The sequence below is a fragment of the Zootoca vivipara genome, chromosome 14 (genome assembly GCF_963506605.1).
Source record: "Zootoca vivipara chromosome 14, rZooViv1.1, whole genome shotgun sequence".
Taxonomy (NCBI): Eukaryota; Metazoa; Chordata; class Lepidosauria; order Squamata; family Lacertidae; genus Zootoca; species Zootoca vivipara.
Genome location: NC_083289.1, coordinates 11,769,686 through 11,789,003, shown reverse-complemented (window position 1 = coordinate 11,789,003; position 19,318 = coordinate 11,769,686). Strand labels below are relative to the sequence as shown.

Below are 19,318 nucleotides of genomic sequence, written 5' to 3'. Positions count from 1 at the left end.
TTCCAACCTTTGTAAACAAAGTAGGCTTTGACAAGACAGATTGCACAGATGGGGTTCACACAACATAATGGTTATATGGGACAGGATGTTTTGGTGGTATGAAGATGTGCCCAATTCAATTTCTCTTCGCATTGGCTGGATGGAGGGATTTTCCCTTGTGCTCCGGGTTTGAATGACCATTGTTTGGGTTCTGGAAGGAATTGTCTCCAGGTGATGCCTAGGCTGGGCAGGTGGTGATCTCAGCCTTACAGCATGACTTAACGTTCAGAAAACACCAAACTTTGGTTAGCGGTGATGTCTGAATAAAGAATGGTTTGCAATCAGTCAGCAAACCAGGATCAGGAGCCAAGATTTGACAGAGATCTGCAAACCATAGTTTGAGCTAAGTATGTTTGTGTGATGCCTGAATACTTAGTCGAGCGGATGGAATGTGGTTTGCTGACAGATGGGAAATGAAAGCAGACTAGCTCCTCTGAACTGCGGTTTGTCTATATGTTTGGAAGCTCACACCAAACTTTGGACTCTAAACTATGGTTAGTGCAAACAACGTTGTCCTGTCCACATTGAGCCTTTGTGTGACTTAGCACAAACTCCTTTGTTCCGTAACCTCTTCTCTCCTCACTGTTTTTTGGCACGTTGTAGTCTGGATTTCAAAGGCCGATCTGTTTGGTGAGTGGGGGTTGCTGGTGGAGAGATGGTCCCATCCTAATGCGAGAGGTTGCTTTAAAAACGACCTCTTGGTCCCTTTTATGATCCACACAGAGCTCCGCTCAGGAAGGTAGCTAAGTGGATTGTATGGGAACAGACCAGATCCTGCTGTACTACGAGGCAAGATGAACTGGCAGGTTTCAGGAGCGGGAAATGGACAGTTCTGATCCACGAGGAACAATTCACCAGGCATCTCCCATTCATTTCAATGGGGAGACCTTCCTAGTGGACTGTGTGCCCTTGTTAATTTAATGGGGACAGAAGGTCGCCATTGGGCTTTTTCATCCCAGGCTCTCCCATTCTCGTCTTGGGCGGGGCCCAGGACCAGAGGCTCAGAACCACCTTAATTCAATGCATGGTTATAGATTGCTAGGGCGGAAGGAAAGAGGGCAGAGTGGCACTGCAGAGACCAGTCCTTACTTATGCAGAAAGAATTCAGCAGGACTGAGAAAGTGCCACACTCATTTGTGAGCCCTGGCCTTGTATGCGGCATCTTGTACAGTGGTACCTCGGTTTATGAACACAATTGGTTCCGGAAGTCTGTTCATAAACTGAAGCGTTCATAAACTGAAGCAAACTTTCCCATTGAAAGTAATGGAAAGTGGATTAATCCGTTCCAGACGGTCCACGGAGTAACCGTTCATAAACTGAAGCAAACTTTTCCATTGAAAGTAATGGAAAGTGAATTAATCCGTTCCAGACGGGTCCGTGAAGTACTTAAACTGAAGCGTTCATAAACTGAAACATGGGTGTAATTGGTTCCGGAAGTCTGTTCATAAACTGAAGCGTTCATAAACTGAAGCGAACTTTCCCATTAAAAGTAATGGAAAGTGAATTAATCCGTTCCAGATGGGTCCGCGGCGTTCATAAACCGAAAATTCATAAACCGAGGTGTTCATAAACCGAGGTTCCACTGTAACTGAAGTCAACGGAAGACTTCTAGTGGTTTCAGAAGATCCACATGAATGGCTATTTGGCCTCTATGGTGTATATTTTGGCTTTACATAATTGATTAAAAGAAGAAGAATAATATTTTTATGAAAAATCAGGCTGAATCATTTTGTTAATAAAAAAAAGGTGTGGGGGGAGAGGGATAGGAGAATGGAACACGAGGAGCTTCATTCTAAAGACTTTCCAGTGTCTTCCCTTAAGACCAGTGAATTCTCTGAGATGGGTGATAGAACAGCTCTCTTTGACATCTAGCTTGTTCACCTCCTGGCAAGACTAGTGGCGTCCTCCTTCCACACGCTTCTTGCGAACTAGAGAGAGAAGGGGGGGGGAGAGAAAGCACAGCTTGCTAAGTGTCACGGGGCGCTTTACTAATTTTTGCAACTTGGGGGGGGAGTTAATTAACTGTGTTGCGTTTATGTATCAGAGGTGTGTCTTGCCCTTCTTCCAAGGAGCTACAGTCACTCGCATCCAGGCTATGAACATAGGCATTAGAACTCATTTCCATTGCTATTGACTATACAGCTGGGGTTGAGAACCTGTGGCTCTTTGGGTGCTGCTCGGCTCCAATTCCAATCTGTCCCAGCCAATGTGGCCAGCAGGCATGGATGATGGGAGTTGTAGTCCAACAATATCTGGGAAAGCCACATTTCCCCCCAACCCTACTGTTTGGTACTGTTCTCAGCAGTGCCGGATTTACATATAAGCTAAACAAGCTATAGCTTAGGGCCCCACTCTCTTGGGGGCCCCAAAAAAATTAAAGGAAAAGAAACTGAAAAAAATATTTCCAAAATATAAAATAAAAAACAAATACAATAAAACCTACATACAGCAACAGTGTTTTGTGTTGTGTAGGCTCCTATGATGTAAGTAATGGGCCCTGCCTGCTAGCCTGCTCCCTAAAATATCACTGGTAATTATTTCACTATAAAAATTCTTCTTCTTAATTGTATTTCACTATTAATATACTTCTTAATTGTATTTCAGTTCAACAATTACTTTGATAAAACACATATTTTGTTATGTGCAAATGGCTTTAGATACCTATTAGGTCCATAAATGACCATATAGCATATATTCAACACAAAAAACAGTGACAATTTGTTCTTGACAAAGGACAGCTGGACAGATAAAGGCCCCCATTACCTTCAGTAGCTTAGGGCCTCATCAAACCTAAATCTGGCCCCGGTTCTCAGACTAGTGAGGAAATGTTACCCAGGGATCTTAAGGCTGGGAAATGTTACCTTGGCAACTGAAGGATGCCCCAGAGGTCTTGCTAGGACCAGCAAGTCTTACCTAGGTCATTATTTTTAGTGATGGCTGCTGCTACCCTGGTTCTTGGGCCTTGCTTTGTAAACTGGTACCCAAATTTGAGGATCTGTGAATTCTCCTCCAACATCTGAGCAATCTCCATCTCAACCGCTGTGCCGAGTTGTTGTCTCTGGGAAAGGAGGTGGAAAGGTTGACTTTCTTAGCACAAAGAAACAGACACACAGATTTCTCCCAACACTTAATATAGCACATCAACATACATGGCACTTTACAGGAAAAAGCAAGTCCTTGGCGTCAAAGAGCTTCCAGTCAAGGGTAGGCAGGGACACTAAACAGAGGGAGGAGGGAGGAACAAGGGACGGATCTGTGCAAATCTTAAGTGTGTGCATGTGTGTGTTGGGTGGGGGGAGTTTAGATGAGCCCCTTATAGAACATCTGAAGGCGGTTGCAGAGCCATGTCGACAAACAATGACCCCCAAATACACAGTGACCAATCCTTCCCACAGTCCACAAGTATGGACAGGATAGAAAGGAATGCTCTGTCTGCATATGAGTTGTGTGCCCATAGATCCCCTCCACACACCAAATGAACAGATGGGTGGGGTGGGCATGGTCACTGTGCCCAAGGGCAAGGCTAGCCTCTGCAGCAGTTGTGGGGGACATCCGGTTCCCAAGGTGGTCAATATCCCCAAGGCTGCTTCCCCATATGTCAGGGACTGTGCTGAGGAGGGCTGTACTGAGGAGGAATGGTGGGAGCCACTCCCTCCCCGATCACAAATCTTCCCAGGAATAGGAGGACAGCGTAGATTTGGAATAGTGGTTTGCGGAGGGGCATAGTTCAGAAGGCAGGAGCTGGGAAATACTGGATGGGGAACAACTAGAAGAAGAAGAAACACTGGGGGAGAGAGGGTTAACAGATTCACAGTCGTTGGACAGCATTTCTCTGCTCTCCCCAAGGTCATGAAGAGCTCAGAAATTCTCAGAACAGAAAGTGCAGACTGTACAAACTCAGATTACAAGACGTAGGAGTGACGCAGATTAATAGATAGGGAGGGGGGAGTAAGCCTTAATTGGGAGCACCGCCATTCTAGGGAGACGTGTTCTTTTCTCTCTCACTGTGATTATTAAAGAATCTAATTAGCAAGACATTTCTTTAGTTTGATCTTCTACTGCCATGGAGGGGGGAGCTGATTCCCCAAAGTCTGACACCATATGACATCAGCTGTGGGGCAAGTGAAGACGCAGCTTGCAAAAACCCTGCGCCGGTCACAGCGGCGCTTCCAAAGGCACATGGCTTCACCCGTGCCATCAGGTCTGGGCAAGCACACTGGCTTGCCCCCGCAATTGGGAGGGGCTGGGCAATGTGCGCACATGTGCTGGCATCATGCATGCATGCCACAGGGTGTGTTGACATCACTCGCGCATGCCGTGGGGCATGCTGAGGTGTTGTGTGCACGTTGCAGGACTTGCACGCATGATGCAAGCATGCCCTGTGGCACGCGTGCATGGCTGTCATGGAATTTTGATGGGGCCCAGACCCCTCCTTAAAATTTTTGGGAGATGCCCTCAGCCCCCTCTAGTTGGTGCCCCTGGGTGTGGGGCAGGTGACAACTCTGCAGATCGCCTTTGATCTTCCAGGTGGTGTCAGTCATCCCTGACCATCAGTCATGCTGCTGATGGGCACTGGGAGTCCAACAACACCTGGAGGGCCACAGGCTCCCCATCCTTGTACTTAGGAAAATCAAAAGCCTTGCCCTCCTACTGCTGAACACAAGACCTTGGACACTGCCTCCCAGCTAATTTTCATAGTCAAGCTGCAACTTTCAGATTCCAGCTAACCCTTAAGTTCCAGTATGCTGCCCTTTCCTTACCTGATTATCAATTTTTATCTCCGTCAATGTTTCATTCCCTTTCAGGGCTTCAACCAAGGCAAGGATGCCTGTCCCCGTGATGAAATTGGATTCTACATTTAGACTTTTCAGCGTCTTGTTCACTTTTAATGTATCTGCAAAAGCCTGAAGGGAGGAAAAGAGTGGTGTGAGTTCAGATCTCAGGATACCCCACAAAGCGCTGTAACCTGCCCCATACCAGCTGGTACGGGGTGGGTAGTAATAGGAACTGTAGGAATGTTCAGGGTGGCAGGAGAGAATATATTGTTCATTAACATCCTTCCTAACCTGCGCTAGCAAGTTTCTTTACTTAGCAGAGTTTACATTCCCCTTTTATATGCACAGCAGACAATCTTACTCAAAGTCAATAAAAGAAGTTTACTTACATCAGTTCACAGTTGGATCCCTGAAGGCAGACTTAGTTACAAATACTGTATGTATATGTGGATCTACCCCATATGGGGGAATAATTCCACTGCCTCTGCTAGCTGAGAGCTAGCAGAGCGGTCTAGCTAAAAGCTGGTCAAACGAAGGTGTCCAAAAAGAGGGAGGTGTGCTGCGTGACTCGTTCTTTTTTTACCTGGACAGGTTAGGTCATGCCCACCTTCTATCACATGCAAAAGGAAGGATGCTCCAGCCAGGAGGAACAAGGAATGTTGTACTTGACTGTCTCTTATGGATTACATCGCACAGGAACAACAACAATACCTACATATAATGGCCCCAGAAGAATATAGGCTCCTATCATTGGATATGTATGAAAGGATTTCCCAAGACTAACAATGTGACTTTTCCAGTTCCTGATTGTGGAAGTTTTGATACTGATGTTAATGACGTTAAGTTGCAACACCTGACATCAATTTGGCACAAGCTGCATTGCCTACAGATGTATTTCTGCACCCAATTCAAACTGCCAGTGTTAAGCTTTCAAGGCCCAAATGGTTCAGAATCCATTAGCTAAAGGACCACCATCACCCATGTGATTCTGCCTGGGTGTTAAGATCAGCTTTGCTTGAGGCCCAAACATGTATGCTTCCACCCAGTAAGTTCAATTACCGGTAGGTTAATGGGCACAAGACACAGGAACGCCCTCCCATCAGATGCCAAGGAGATAAGGAACTACACAACCTTTAGAAGACATCTGAAGGCAGCCCTGTTCAGGGAAGTTTTTAATGTTTAATGTCATATTGTGTTTTGACTTGTTGGAAACCGCCTACAGTGGCTCAGGTAACCCAGTCAGAAGGGTAGCTTCTCCCTCCTCCTCCTCCTCCCTCCTCCTCCTCCTCCTCCTCCTTCACCTCCACAGTTCTGGAACTCTCTTTCCATTGAACTATTCATGGTCCAAACCAGGCATAGGCAAACTCAGCCCTCCAGATGTTTTGGGACTCCAACTCCCATCATCCCTAGCTAACAGGACCAGCCGTCAGGGATGATGGGAATTGTAGTCTCAAAACATATGGAGGGCCGAGTTTGCCTATGCCTGGTCCAAACACACTGCCAAACCATGGTCTGTTAAATGCAAAGTCCTGTTTAATGTCATGACTTGCTTGGCCTTCAGAATAAAAATTGTGGGATGAGTTTTGTGAAACATCCCTAAAAGGGTGGCAGGAACGCTTAGCTCCAGTAAGTCTCTTCAGCTCTACAATCCCGGGGACCCAACTGAGAAGCCTCAGCTGTGCTCCATCCGTCCCCCCATGTAGCGTGGGGACTCCCCTGCTGATTCAAAGAAGAAGACCTCACGAGACATGAAGCAGTGGCCACAGCGGAAGGAGAATTTAGCATGCTGGAGCCTGGCCAGTATAAATAGCAGAATATTCTCATTTCTGTGATTGGTTCTGAGAAGCAAGGCATGCTGGGATGAAGAGGAAGGAAGGATGCTGTGTGTGTTTGTGCGGGCACGCACTTGCTCGGTTCCTCCATCTATGGATGCTGATGAGACAGCAACGCAGCTTACAAATCAGAGATGTTAGAGCTCTAAAATGGGACCTAATTTATTTTCTGGATAAAATGTGCTTGGATTGTTGTAACTCAGGAGTCACCAACAGGATGGTTCTGAGGTTCTTCCCAGGTGCCCATGAAGCCACTGAGCGGTGAGGGTGGTTACTTTTTTTTCTAAAACAGTTTGCGATCCCCGTAACCAGTACGGTATGCTGAATTGCCATTTTATTTCTTCTTCTGAGACTCTGGTGCATTTTAACAGAGGCACAGCTGTGCGGTCTTTTCTATCATAAGCAGAGATGAGGAGAGCTATGCCTGATTAGTTTCTGCTTGCTCAGCAGCTAGACACAAAATCTAGTTTTCCTATGTTCCCAAATCCAGCAATAAAGGAGAGAGAGTGAACTCTCGAACAGGGCAGAGGAAAGCCGTGGAGAGAACTTTCGCTGACAAAATCTCAAAAACGCTGTAGCCCCGGAGCTAGTTTTGAGTTTGAAAGCTTCTCGGCATTTGGAACGCTGCAGCTTAATTCAGCCAAAAATTAAGAGCTTTTTCTTTCTCTCCAAAGAATAGTATTCTCAAACTTACAATTGCAACAGGGTCGTTGCTCCGAGTAGCAGCCAGGCTGAATTTCGTCACGTGGGTGTTGGTTTCCAAAGCTTTTGCAAAGTCTTTCAAAGTTGGAATGGGGATATTCTGTATTAATCGAGAAAAATACAATATTTAAAAATGAGTATCTTTGAATCCAAATCATAGAGTTGGAAGGGTCGTTCCCTGGAATTCTAATGGAGAAGCAATATCCATAGCTGCCAAGTTTTCCCTTTTCTCACGAGGAAGCCTATTCAGCATAAGGGAATTTCCCTTTAAAAAAGGGAGAACTTGGCAGCTATGAATATCTGTTGGGGTGGTAATGCTATGGAAGACAATCTTACTCGGCCAAAGAAGAAGAAGAAGGTGTGAGCCCCTCCATCCTATGCTCAATTGTATATGTGTGTAAATAAAACCATATATCCTAAAGACGCCACAGTCTCTGCTGACCTTTATTCCAAGGTAACCAAACCCTGGGTGAAGCAGAGGCAGCCCTGAAGTCTCTCACCACTCAGAGATTGGGGTAGTGTCGTAACAATACTTTATAAAACAAAATTAAGACCATTTAGGAATACTTTGCAAATAATAAAAAATGGCACAATGGGGCAATCAGATAAACAGCAATGATATCCCTACCTTTATGTTGTTCAGATTGACTTCCAGGAGCGTGGGATCATTTGCCTTTATTCTTTGCAAAGAGGCTTCAACATTCGTTGGGTTAGGCGGTTCCTCGAAAACTGGCTTGACCTTCTCCCCTTTGACTACATCTAAAAAGAACATAAACCAGTTATGCATTGAGATGGCATCTCCACCCACATCGTTCAGCCCGGACACTTGAGGTCCACCTCTGAGGGCCTTCTGGCGGTTCCCTTCCTGCGAGAAGTGAGGTTACAGGGACCAGGCAGAGGGCCTTCTCGGAAGTGGCGCCCGCCCTGTGGAACGCCCTCCCATCAGAATTCAAGGAAATAAACAACTATCTGACTTTTAGAAGACATCTGAAGACAGCCCTGTTTAGGGAGGTTTTTAATGTTTGGTGTTTTATTGCGCCTTTAATTCTGTTGGGAGCCAGATTTTATTATTATTATTATCATCATCATTAAAAACACAGAGAAATTTAGGGAAGTTTGTAATGTTTGATATTCTGTTGGGAGCCGCCCAGAGTGGCTGGGGAAACCCAGCTGAATGGGCAGGGTATAAATACTGGTAAACTATTCTTATTCTTGTTCTTGTTCAGCTGCTGGGATTTGTAACTCTGTGAGAGGTAAACTTCAGTGCCCAGGATTCTCTGAGGAAAAGAAGGTGGGTCAGACGCTTGGAGTTGCCCAGTGGTGCCATAGGCCTGGCAGAGAGAGTGTTCCTGGAGCCCAGAGCCCATTGGCTCCAGTCCTTGGCCAGGCTCTGACCTCACAACCAGCTGTGGAATCCTGGGGAATGTTTTGTTTCCTAGGAGGCCAGGTGAGTTGTTTAAAAGGATCCCTGGTTGAGCTGAAAGCCCAGTCAGTTGGAGCAGTTAGCAGCCATTCAGATCGCCTCTTCTGTTCTTGTCTTGAAAGCTGTTCAGATGGATTGACTGACTTTCTGGACATCTTCGGTTTTCTACTCCCATGGAACAATGTGCCGCTGGTTGCGCAGAAGGTAAAGTCATGGGAAAGAAGGGAGACATCCTGAAGATTCATTCCCCCACCACATGCCCAGTTTTTAAAGATGCTCCTTGGTTATTTGACCTTTCTAAATCCCATGCTGGGTGCTACGCGAGCCAACGATTTTCCCAGGGAGTTTTCTGATGAATTTTGAGTTTCCTTTTTTGTCACCATCCAAATTGCAGCAGAATTACCATCTCTCCATCCCAAATATTCAGGAGAATGTTCCCCCCACACACACCAATTTCACCGCCCACAAACATAGCTGCCAAGTTTTCCCTTTTCTCGCGAGGAAGCCTATTCAGCATAAGGGAAAATTCCTTTAAAAAAGGGATAACTTGGCAGCTATGCCCACAAATAGGATGGGGAATTCTGGGAGAACGTTTTTACACAAGTTCCAGACTTGTCACTTTTTCGGGTGGGATTCCGGCAAGGGCCGAGGGCCTTCTGGCGGTTCCTTCATTGCGAGAAGTAAGGTTACAGGGAACCAGGCAGAGGGCCTTCTCAATGGTGTCGCCTGCCCTGTGGAACACCCTCCCATCACATGTCAAGGAAATAAACAACTATCTGACTTTTAGAAGACATCTCTGTTTAGGGAAGTTTTAATGTTTGATGTTTTATCATAGAATCGTGTTTTTAATATTCTGTTGGGAGCTGCCCAGAGTGGCTAGGGAAACCCAGTCATACGGGCGGGGTATAAATAATAAACCATTGTTGTTGTTCAGACAGTCATTCAGTCAGTTGCATTACAACCACCCTGAGACCTGCAGGTATAGGGCAGTATATAAATTTAATAAATAACAACCACAACAACCATATTCTGTCGTTTAAGATGACCCAACACCAGCGAACCTCATTAGGAAAGATAATATCCTAGAAAGAAATGAGGGGTGCCCCTATTGTGCTACAGAATTATGCTGGTCTGAACTAAGTTATGGACATCCTCTGCATGCTCCATCTGTGAATTCCATTGATGCTCGTGAAATTGCCACATCTGCACATCCTACAAGAGAAGAGCTGCTCACTTTGTCAAGTCTTGAGGAGCCTTGCTTGCACAACCATTCTCAATGCTGGCAGCCCTGAGCTATATAAAGCAGTACTGATTCCTGCAAGTGCTCCCCCCCCAAAAAAAATACAAAAAGCCCGAACTCATAGCTTTTTAAACTAATCTGCAATTGTAATTCTTAAATATTAGATAAATAGCAGGCTTAGACCACCCAAGCAGCTACCGTATGGAAAGCTATACTTCTAGCAACTAGCAAACTCCAAGCCAAATACAAATTAAAGAGAAATTTGAGATGGGGAGCTGCCTTAGACTGTTCCAGCAACCGCACAAGTTTTGTGGCACTTTAAAGAGTTGGGATGGGTGAATTTCTCAGCTTCTGCTCCTCATGCAAACCCATCAGCAATTCAAAATTTCTCCTCTTATATGCACATTTTAATGCAATTATTCCTACCTTTCCCCCCTAAAATAACACAGTTCTGCGGCAGGATTTGAATCCAGGTCTCTTTGACCCTAGTTTAACCAGGGTAACACAACAGCTCCTCTTCCCCCCCCCTCCTGTGCAGCCTCTCTTCGTTTAGTCTGCTTATAATCTTATTTCTTCAGGAGCTCCTGAAATGCATGCCTCACCCTTCCCCCCCCCCCAATTGAAAACAAAGCAACAAGCATCTGCTGGAGGGAAGGGAGTATTGTTTTTGGAATGAAGATGTCTGACAAAGCAAATTCCTAGCTGCTAAATATGTGACAGGAGTGCAGCTTAGCAGACCCACCAAGCTGGAATGGTGGAACTTTGCAAAAAAAGAGAGAGAAAATAATCACAGAGAGGGACACGAATTAGCAACATAAGGCCTTTGAGGGCTGCAGCAAACGAGCCTCTATCTGGGAGGGCTATACCATCCACCTCATTTTGGGTGGAATAAAAACTGCCCCGTTTCTTCCACATTTCCCAGGGGCACTTGCTTTACGAACGTGGGAAGACAACTGGAACCGCAGTTAATCTTAAAACAGCCCACACACAAAGGCCCGGATCCAAAGGTAGTTGGTTTAAAGTCGGTCAGAAGTACAATGTATACAAGTGAGAAACCATTAAAGGGCTTTAAATGAGCCTGGGTGCAGCCAGGGAGGCACATTTCCTGATAAATGTACCTGATATGTTGGTGGGATGCAGAGACGATGCTCTCCAGAAGAACTTAATATATGGACAGGTTTATACAGTACTAGCTGGCCCTACATGCGTTGCTGTGCGTTAGTCTGTGAAATGGAGGGTAATAGCCCCCCTTCAGATCCCCCTGAGCCTCAGAGTCCCCCTGAGCCGAGGCGAGATACTGTGGGGAGGGCAGGTTTCATCCCTGTGTCTCCCCCCACCCTGTTCTGAACCATTACGTATCCCTGCCCCCCATTCGGCCCCCAACCCCCACCCCCAGGCAGGCCCCTACCTCCACTTGGCAATGTTGGGCCTTGCGGCTGCAAAAGACCTGTTTTCAGTTGGTTTGGTCTTCGACACCTCTGCTGGATGGATGGATGTGAGTGGTGGATCTCGTGGTGGAGGCGGGGTTTGTGGGTGTGGTGTAGATTTCACAGGAAGGGAGGGGGTGTACTGTGGGAGGAAATCCACTTGAGGGCGCTGTTTTACTTTGTGGGAAAAGAGGTTTGTACCTGCGGAGGTGTGAGGATTTGAGGGATTTTTTTCTAACAACGCTCGGGGAGTGGCCTGGATCGTTGTGTCAAAATTTCAGGATGATCGGTCAAGCGGTTACGGAGAAAAGTGGATCCCGCACTTTCACGATTTTTACATTGTTATATATATAGATGGGAGAAGTAAGCCATAGTCCTAAGCCATTTAGGACTTTAAATTGCTTTGAAATGCTTGAAAAACAATGATTTTATCTTTTTATGTTGTGAGCTTTTGATGAAAGGCTGTATATACATTTAATAAATAATAAGTTTGTTGGTTAACTTTTCTAGTAGGGCAGTTTCTCATAAATTGGGGTACCAGCCATCAATTTCCATTCCTGAGAGGTCCTTTCAGTGTCTAGTTATCATGGTTCTTGCTGCTGAGAGGAGAGTTCCTTGTCATGGGAGTGTGCTTTGTTATCCTAGAAGATATTTAATGTATAAACCAGGTATAACTTAATGTGCTTCCATACAGCCCATTTATGCTGAGCATTCATCCTGATTTGACTGCACAGCGATTAGATGACCCTGGCAACTCAATGAGCATTCATTCCGATTCTGCAACCTGGATTTGCCTGTATGCGATTTAATAATAACAATAACAATAACAATAATTTATTTATACCCCCCCCCATCTGTCTGGGTTTCCCCAGCCACTCTGGGCGGCTCCCAACAGAATATTAAAAACACAATCAAACATTTAAAACTTCACTAAACAGGGCTGCCTTTCGATGTCTTCTAAAAGTCAGTTGTTTATTTTATTTCCTTGACATCTGATGGGAGGGCGTTCCACAGGGTGGGTGCCACTACCAAGAAGGCCCTCTGCCTGGTTCCCTGTAACCTCCCTTCTCGCAGTGAAGGAACTGCCAGAAAGCCCTCGGCCCTTGCCAGAATCCCACCCCAAAACAGCGACAGTCTGGAATTTCCCCTTTGGCTTCCATTGCCGGCTTGGATGCTTGCAAACCACCTGGGAGAAAGAAAAGTGCCTGCTTACTTTTCACGGTTTCTTTGCCATCTTTAGTGGTGGTTCCTTCATCAAACTTTGGGTTGTTGACCAGGTTGTGCACTCCTAGGACAGCTGTAAAAACCAGCAACAAGAGCACAGGTGTTAGCTTCAGCTATCATCATCATCATCATCATCATCATCATCACTATCATCATTTATTATTTATACCCCTCCCATCTGTCTGGGTTTCCCCAGCGACTCTGGGCGGCTCCCAACAGAATATTAAAAACACGATAAAACATCAAACATTGAAAACTTCCCTCAACAGGGTTGCCTTCAGATGTCTTCTAAAAGTTAGATAGTTGTTTATTTCCTTGACATCTGGGTGTTCCACGGGGCGGGTGCCACCACCGAGAAGGCCCAGCAATACAGTATAGGATTTCAATAGCCCAGCAGTGGAAAAACTTGGGGGGAAATCTACATTTGCCTTTGTGCTATAAGAACTTATGGACTTTGGCTACTGAGTCATAGCTATGCCTTTAAAGTACAGGGGTCCTAGCATCCAGGGGGCATTAACCCTCGATTGTAGTCCCAGTCCAGATTGGGAATCCCAAACCTGTAATCAGGGGCGAGTCTCCTTTGTTTCTTTTCTCTCTCTTTTTTTAAGGATAGTGAGGGGACAAAGGGTTAAAGCCCTCCTGTTCCCCATAATAAGGACACAATCCAGATCAGGAACCCCACAGTAGCCTCTTGTGTGCAGGGGGGAAAGGCACAGCTATGTAGCTAACAGAATGTGCGGTTTGGATGGATGGTTTAATGGAATACTGAATGCTTTAGTTTAGTTTATACAGTACAGGGGTACCTCGCAAGACAAATGCCTCGTGCAACGGAAAACTCGCTAGACGCTTTGTTGCCTCGCAAGACGAAGCTTTCTATGGCTGTGTCTCGCAAGATGATTTTTTTGCTGTTTGTTTCCGCAAGACGAAAATCTCGCTAGACGAAGCGACCCGCGGAACGAATTATTTTCATCTTGCGAGGTACCACTGTATAAAATATGCAGGGATTTCTGTTGTGCAAAATGAACCATGGAAAGAGGAGAAGGGAAGTTTTTTGATATTTTAAGGTTTTTTAAATGAATATTCTAAATTGTAAAACAGAAAATTATATATATCTATACAGTATAAATAAAAATGTAAAAAGGACATGGGGGTGGGTATCCACTTTTCACCGAAACCGCTTGACCGATTGCGCTCAAAATTTGACACAACATCACATGCAAATGTCCGAAGGACCTTAGAAAGTTACTAAAGACAGATGCCACACCTCCGCCCGGTGAAACCCCCCAAACCCGTTCCAGAACGCACCACTCAGCCAAAAGTGCATGCTGGGAAAAGAACCAGGCAGTAAACCAGCGCCCTCTAGCGGCGGCTACACTGGTACTGCACCTATAGAACCTTCCCTTTAAACAGCACCTCGGCTGCCGTTTACATACTAGGCCGAAGCCTTTACAGACTAGGCCGAATGGAGGTACTGACTCACCTGGGTGGGGGTGGGGGGCATACCTGCCAAGTTCCGGCCTGAGAAATAAGGGACTGAACCAGAAGTAGCAGACCGGAAGTAGCGCTGCCACCATTTTGGAACTGGGCGGAGCATGCTCAGAAGCGACTTTTGATGCTGCTCTGCCCTGTTCCAAAATGGCCACCGCACCAGAAGTCGCGCTGCAGCCATTTTGGAACTGGGCAAAGCAGCACCCAAAGTCGCTTCTGAGCATGCTCCGCCCAGTTCCAAAATGGCCGCCACACCAGAATAAAACGGGGGGGAATCCGTTTTTTCGGCTGGGGATAGCTGGAAAAACGGGGGTTTCCCGGGGAATACGGGAGACTTGGCAGCTATGGTTGGGGGGGCAGGGATAGGTCAGGACATGGTGGGGCCAGTCACAGGGATGGGCCGGGGGTAGGGGGGAAGAGGGGGCATGATACATCATGGGACGGGGCAGGTTGGGGGGAATCACAGGGGAAACCCGGGGGTGTGGGGAAGAGGGGGCGGAATACATCATGGATCGACACAGGGTGGTGGCAGTCACAGGGATTAGCCACCGCAACGCGTGGCAGAGCCAGCTAGTGTGTGTGTGTGTGTGTGTATTAAAAAACAAAAACAGAATGTGTAGTTTGGTCCTGTCAGCATATATTGCAGCATCATGGATGGCCCCTTTGAGAAGCATGGTAGGAGTTGCAAAAAAAATAATATGTAGGGCTGTTGCTGCCAGCTGTGTTAAGATACCTAGGCCCAGTTTGTGATAACCCAGCTGTTCAAAGACGGCAACAAACCTGCTAGATCGTACAGCTCAGTGTCAGAGGCACTGGCCAGGGCTTCTTCTAATTCTGGATCCAGCGTTACTTTCTCCTCTGCGCGAGTTTCTATTGGTCTTTCTTTAGGGATAAATGCTTTTCCTTTAAAAAGAAAAAAGGGGAAAGGAAGAGAAAGCAGATTAAACTGGATGGTGGTGATGTAATTGTCAGTAATGCTGGCAGGGTTCACCCGCTTAAGCATTTATTCAGAGAGAAGTTGTATGGATCTTTGTGTAGTCTGAATGCGCAGATTCTGGTAAATGCTGTCATGGAACACTTGACTGCTGACCATCCCGGGCAAAGGTTGGGAAAAGGACGCATTTTCACTTTCCAGACCCATGCTGTTGATGTTCTGAGTGTTCAGATATTCTCAACATATTATTATTATTATTATTTATTATTATTATTATTATTATTATATTACTATTATTTTAATTTCTATACCGACCTATACCCGGAGGTCTCAGGGTATACGGTTCACATAAAAGATCAAATCCATAAAATCAAAACAAAACCAACAACCCAATTTAAAAAAAAAACCCAAAGGGCCAGCTTTTTTTAAAAAAAAAAGGGTATAGGATGTAAATCAAGTCAGACAAAGGTCTGGTTGAAAAGGAACGTTTTTGCCTGGCACCTAAAAGTGTGTAGTGAAGGTGCCAAGAGAACTTCTCTGGGGAGAGCATTCCACAGATGGGGAGCCACTGCAGAGAAGGCCCCGTTCTTGTGTTGTCACCCTCCTGACCTCTCGCGGAGGAGGCACACAAAGAAGGGCCTCAGAAGGTGATCTCAGGGTCTGTCTGGTAGGTTCATATGGAAAGAGGCGATCCTTGAAGTACTGTGGTCCTGAGCCCTTTAAGGCTTTATAGGTCAAAACCAGCACTTTGAATTGGGCCCGGAAACTAATTGGTAGTTTGTCTAGGATTATCAGCACTTGATTTCAGATGCAGAGTGCCTCTATCTTTCACCGTCTAGATGTTACTGACATACAACTCCCCTCATCCCTGGCCTTTGGCCATGCCTGTCGGAGCTGATGGGAGTTCAGCAACATCTGGAGGGCCAAAGGGCCCCAACACCTGCTCAACTCCATCTTGCACCCCTGGTGGTGCCCACGGGTGTACACATGCCCACAGAGGCCTCCCCTGGCACCCACTGGGCCTCCTCTCCCTGCTGAAATTGGGTTTAATAGAAGCATCCTGCTGTGGTCAATAGAATAGGTTGCAGCTGGGGTGTGGTACCCGCAGTAATTTCTCCCGCCTGCCAATCTGTCCACCCGCTCCAAAAGGTTGGCGAACCCTGATGAAGAAGAGCTCCGGAGAACTGGAAAGCTTGCTTGATGTTTTGAGACCTTTTAGGTAGTCCCAATAAAGATGTTGTTCTACTGTTACTTTTGAACCGTAACGTTCCTTTTGCAAACTGCCTTGAGGGTTGTTGTTGTTTACACTCAAGCAGAATAGAAATTTTACAAAACGAATAAATAAAATTAAAATTAATGCTGCAAATTCAGTTGTTGAAGGAGCGTCTCCACCTCGATTATTCTGCCCGGACACTGAGGTCCAGCACCGAGGGCCTTCTGGCGGTTCCCTCGTTGCGAGAAGCCAAGTTGCAGGGAACTAGGCAGAGGGCCTTCTCGGTGGTGGCGCCTGCCCCGTGGAACGCCCTCCCAACAGATGTCGAAAAGGAAAACAACTACCAGACTTTTAGAAGACATCTGAAGGCAGCCCTGTTCAGGGAGGCTTTTAATGTTTAATAGATTATTGTGTTGTATTTTTCTATTGGAAGCCGCCCAGAGTGGCTGGGGAGACCCGGCCAGATGGGCGGGGCATAAATAATAAATTGTTGTTGTTGTTGTTGTTGCTCGTTTTAAAACATTGCCAGTGCCCAAGTATCTTTTTCTTTAAAATGAACGCTAAGCAGCTGGGTTTCATTACGAGGATTTTCCGAGACATTTGCATCCTGGCCTGGGTTTTCCCACCAGCCAACGTCATCTCATTTCCTACGGATTCCGATGAGAGCAGAGCTAGAACCTCAAGTGCATTCTCCTCTCATTTTATGAATCGGATTACAAAGGCAAAGCTGTCCAAGAATCTGACAACTCTCTAAGAAGCATTCCTCTGTGGGAACATCCCATCATACAGAAGCCTTCAGAAAGCCTCAAAGGCTCTGAAGAAGTGTTCCCACAAAGTTGCATTGCCTATTTGATTGCTACCATTCGATTTACTCCAGATATTACAAAGCACTTTCTGTAGGAATCAAAAGAACATGATTTCCCCCGCAAGTTACCAGAAGGCTGCCGGTACATTCTTTGAGGCAACCATGTCCCGGCAGCAGAAAACATTTGTCAGTAGAACAAGTTGGATGGCCATCTGTCAGAAATTTTTATTTATTTTATTTTTTGGCGTTGCAGGGGATTGGCCTTGAATTCATCTTGGAGGAACCTTCCAAGTCTACAACTATGATTCTTTAAGTGGCTTTATCTTAGCCCTGCATTCCCAGTCTTGCATGAGGCCTATTACTGCCACCTTCACTGATGCAACTGGTCCAACTCTTTGAGCTCAACATCTCTTTGCATTAGTTTAATAAAATGGTAAATTTATAGCTGTTCTCCATGTTTTTCCCCCACCAGACCTAGCAGTGTTTGTCTACTAATGTGAAGAAACCAGGCAATAAGTAAACTAGATGGGTCTGATTCAGTTTAAGGCTGCTTCATGCATTCGAGGAACAAGAGACAAATAATGCACGGAGTTGATTGATTTTGCCGTGTGATATTTAGTTGCTTGTATTATTTTTAGGGAGGTGATTCATAATTTCCAGACTTAGAAGCTAGCGATACTATGACAACTCCCAAAGGAATGCCTCCACACAAGTACATCTCCCCATATTAGCAATGCCCATTAAAACCTTATTTACCCCTGCAATATATTCATGATGATGATGATGATGGATGTCAGGGGGACCCTCCCCCAGTCATCCTGACCAGCACTTCGCCCAGTGACAGCACTAGCAGCGGGTCAGGAGGAGGGAATGAGGAATGGAGCGGAATGGAGAAGGGGCTCCAAGACGTATCAGAGCCTAGACACAGACCCAGCTGGCCAGAGGTGGAAGGACAGCGCAGCGAGGTGCCGGAGCCTCTGCAACGCTCCAGCCGAAGGACGGGAGAAGGAATGCAGCCCCTTCCGGCACCCGAATTGACACGCGCCCACACGCAGGGCTAGGGGGAGGCGCTTTGGGGTGCCCAGGCTTTTATGCTGGCCAAAGAGCCGGAAGCAGCCATTGCCGGGTTCTGAATTGGACTAGGCAGTCATGTTTTCCGATATCTCTGCCCTGTAAATAATATGCACAATAAAACTCTGAAAGACAGAGCGGACTGGGGCGTCTTTACTCGAGAGTAGCCGCAACAATCCCCTGACAATGATGATGATGATAATTGCTGCAATTTATTACCTGCCCTTCACCTTAAGGTCCCAGGGCATGTTGCAACAATTAAAACACAACATCAATATTAAAGCACAATATTTAAAAGTTTTAAACAACCTAAAATTAACACAAAGAAAGTGGGCCCTAAAAATATACATTTCAAGCATTTTAAATTTTAATACTGTATTTTAATCTGTATTTTAATTAATTGTTTTATGTTTTATTGTGGTTTTGTTGGTGTGAGCCGCCCTGAGCCCGATTTTTGACTGGGGAGGGCGGGGTAAAAATAAAAATTTATTATTATTATTAAGTGTCAAAGGTGAGGGTAAAGAGGTCCATTAAGTACAACCGCATAGTGGCAAATTCAGAAATGTAGGGTCCTTGCATGATAGTCACAGCCCTGCCCCTTCAAAGATTATACAACCTCCTAAGACTCCTAAGAAAATATGAGCAGTCACTCTATCAAATTCCTTCCCGATTCCACAGCCTCCCTATGAAGCTTTTGGAATTCTCTCCTCCCCCCAGCTTATTCCACAACATAATCAAAAGCATACAGCTGACTTTAAAGAACACACACACACACAACTGAACGTTCATCTTTTAACCAGATGGTTGACACTGGAGAGCTCTTTTTGCTCAAGTATTCCATAGCGAAGTCATCGGCTTCAAAGAAAGGGAAAAGTTGCTGAGCTAGAAAGAGAGAGAAATTACTAACTGCAGGGCTTTTCCAGGAAGAAGGATGGATTTTAAACTCTCGCCTCCGGCAGTGCTCTTTCTGTCCCTCTCCCTGATGTGGGGGGATATTGTTGTTCAGGTGCAGCTGAACCCTGATTCCAAAGTGAAACATTTGCGCATGGGATGGTGTTTTTCTTTTTTTAAAAAAAGCACCAATAGACTCACATGCACCACCTGCGCAATATCACACCTTGGCACTACGTGCGATCCGAAAGAAC

General features: G+C 45.8%; 1 protein-coding gene across 1 annotated transcript in view; it reads right to left on the bottom strand.

The window, feature by feature from the left end:
* Positions 1 to 1,630: 1,630 nt before the first annotated feature.
* The window catches only part of LOC118093199 (tropomodulin-2), a 38,451-nt gene continuing 20,763 nt past the window's right edge, over positions 1,631 to 19,318 (bottom strand). Inside the window, exons 4-10 of the mRNA XM_035132123.2 lie at positions 14,931 to 15,053; positions 12,652 to 12,735; positions 7,977 to 8,107; positions 7,341 to 7,448; positions 4,800 to 4,943; positions 2,953 to 3,097; positions 1,631 to 1,967 (exon numbers count right to left, since the gene is read on the bottom strand). Of these exons, the coding sequence (XP_034988014.1) occupies positions 1,933 to 1,967; positions 2,953 to 3,097; positions 4,800 to 4,943; positions 7,341 to 7,448; positions 7,977 to 8,107; positions 12,652 to 12,735; positions 14,931 to 15,053 (770 nt within the window). The 3' untranslated portion in view covers positions 1,631 to 1,932. The remainder of the gene's footprint in view (positions 1,968 to 2,952; positions 3,098 to 4,799; positions 4,944 to 7,340; positions 7,449 to 7,976; positions 8,108 to 12,651; positions 12,736 to 14,930; positions 15,054 to 19,318) is intronic.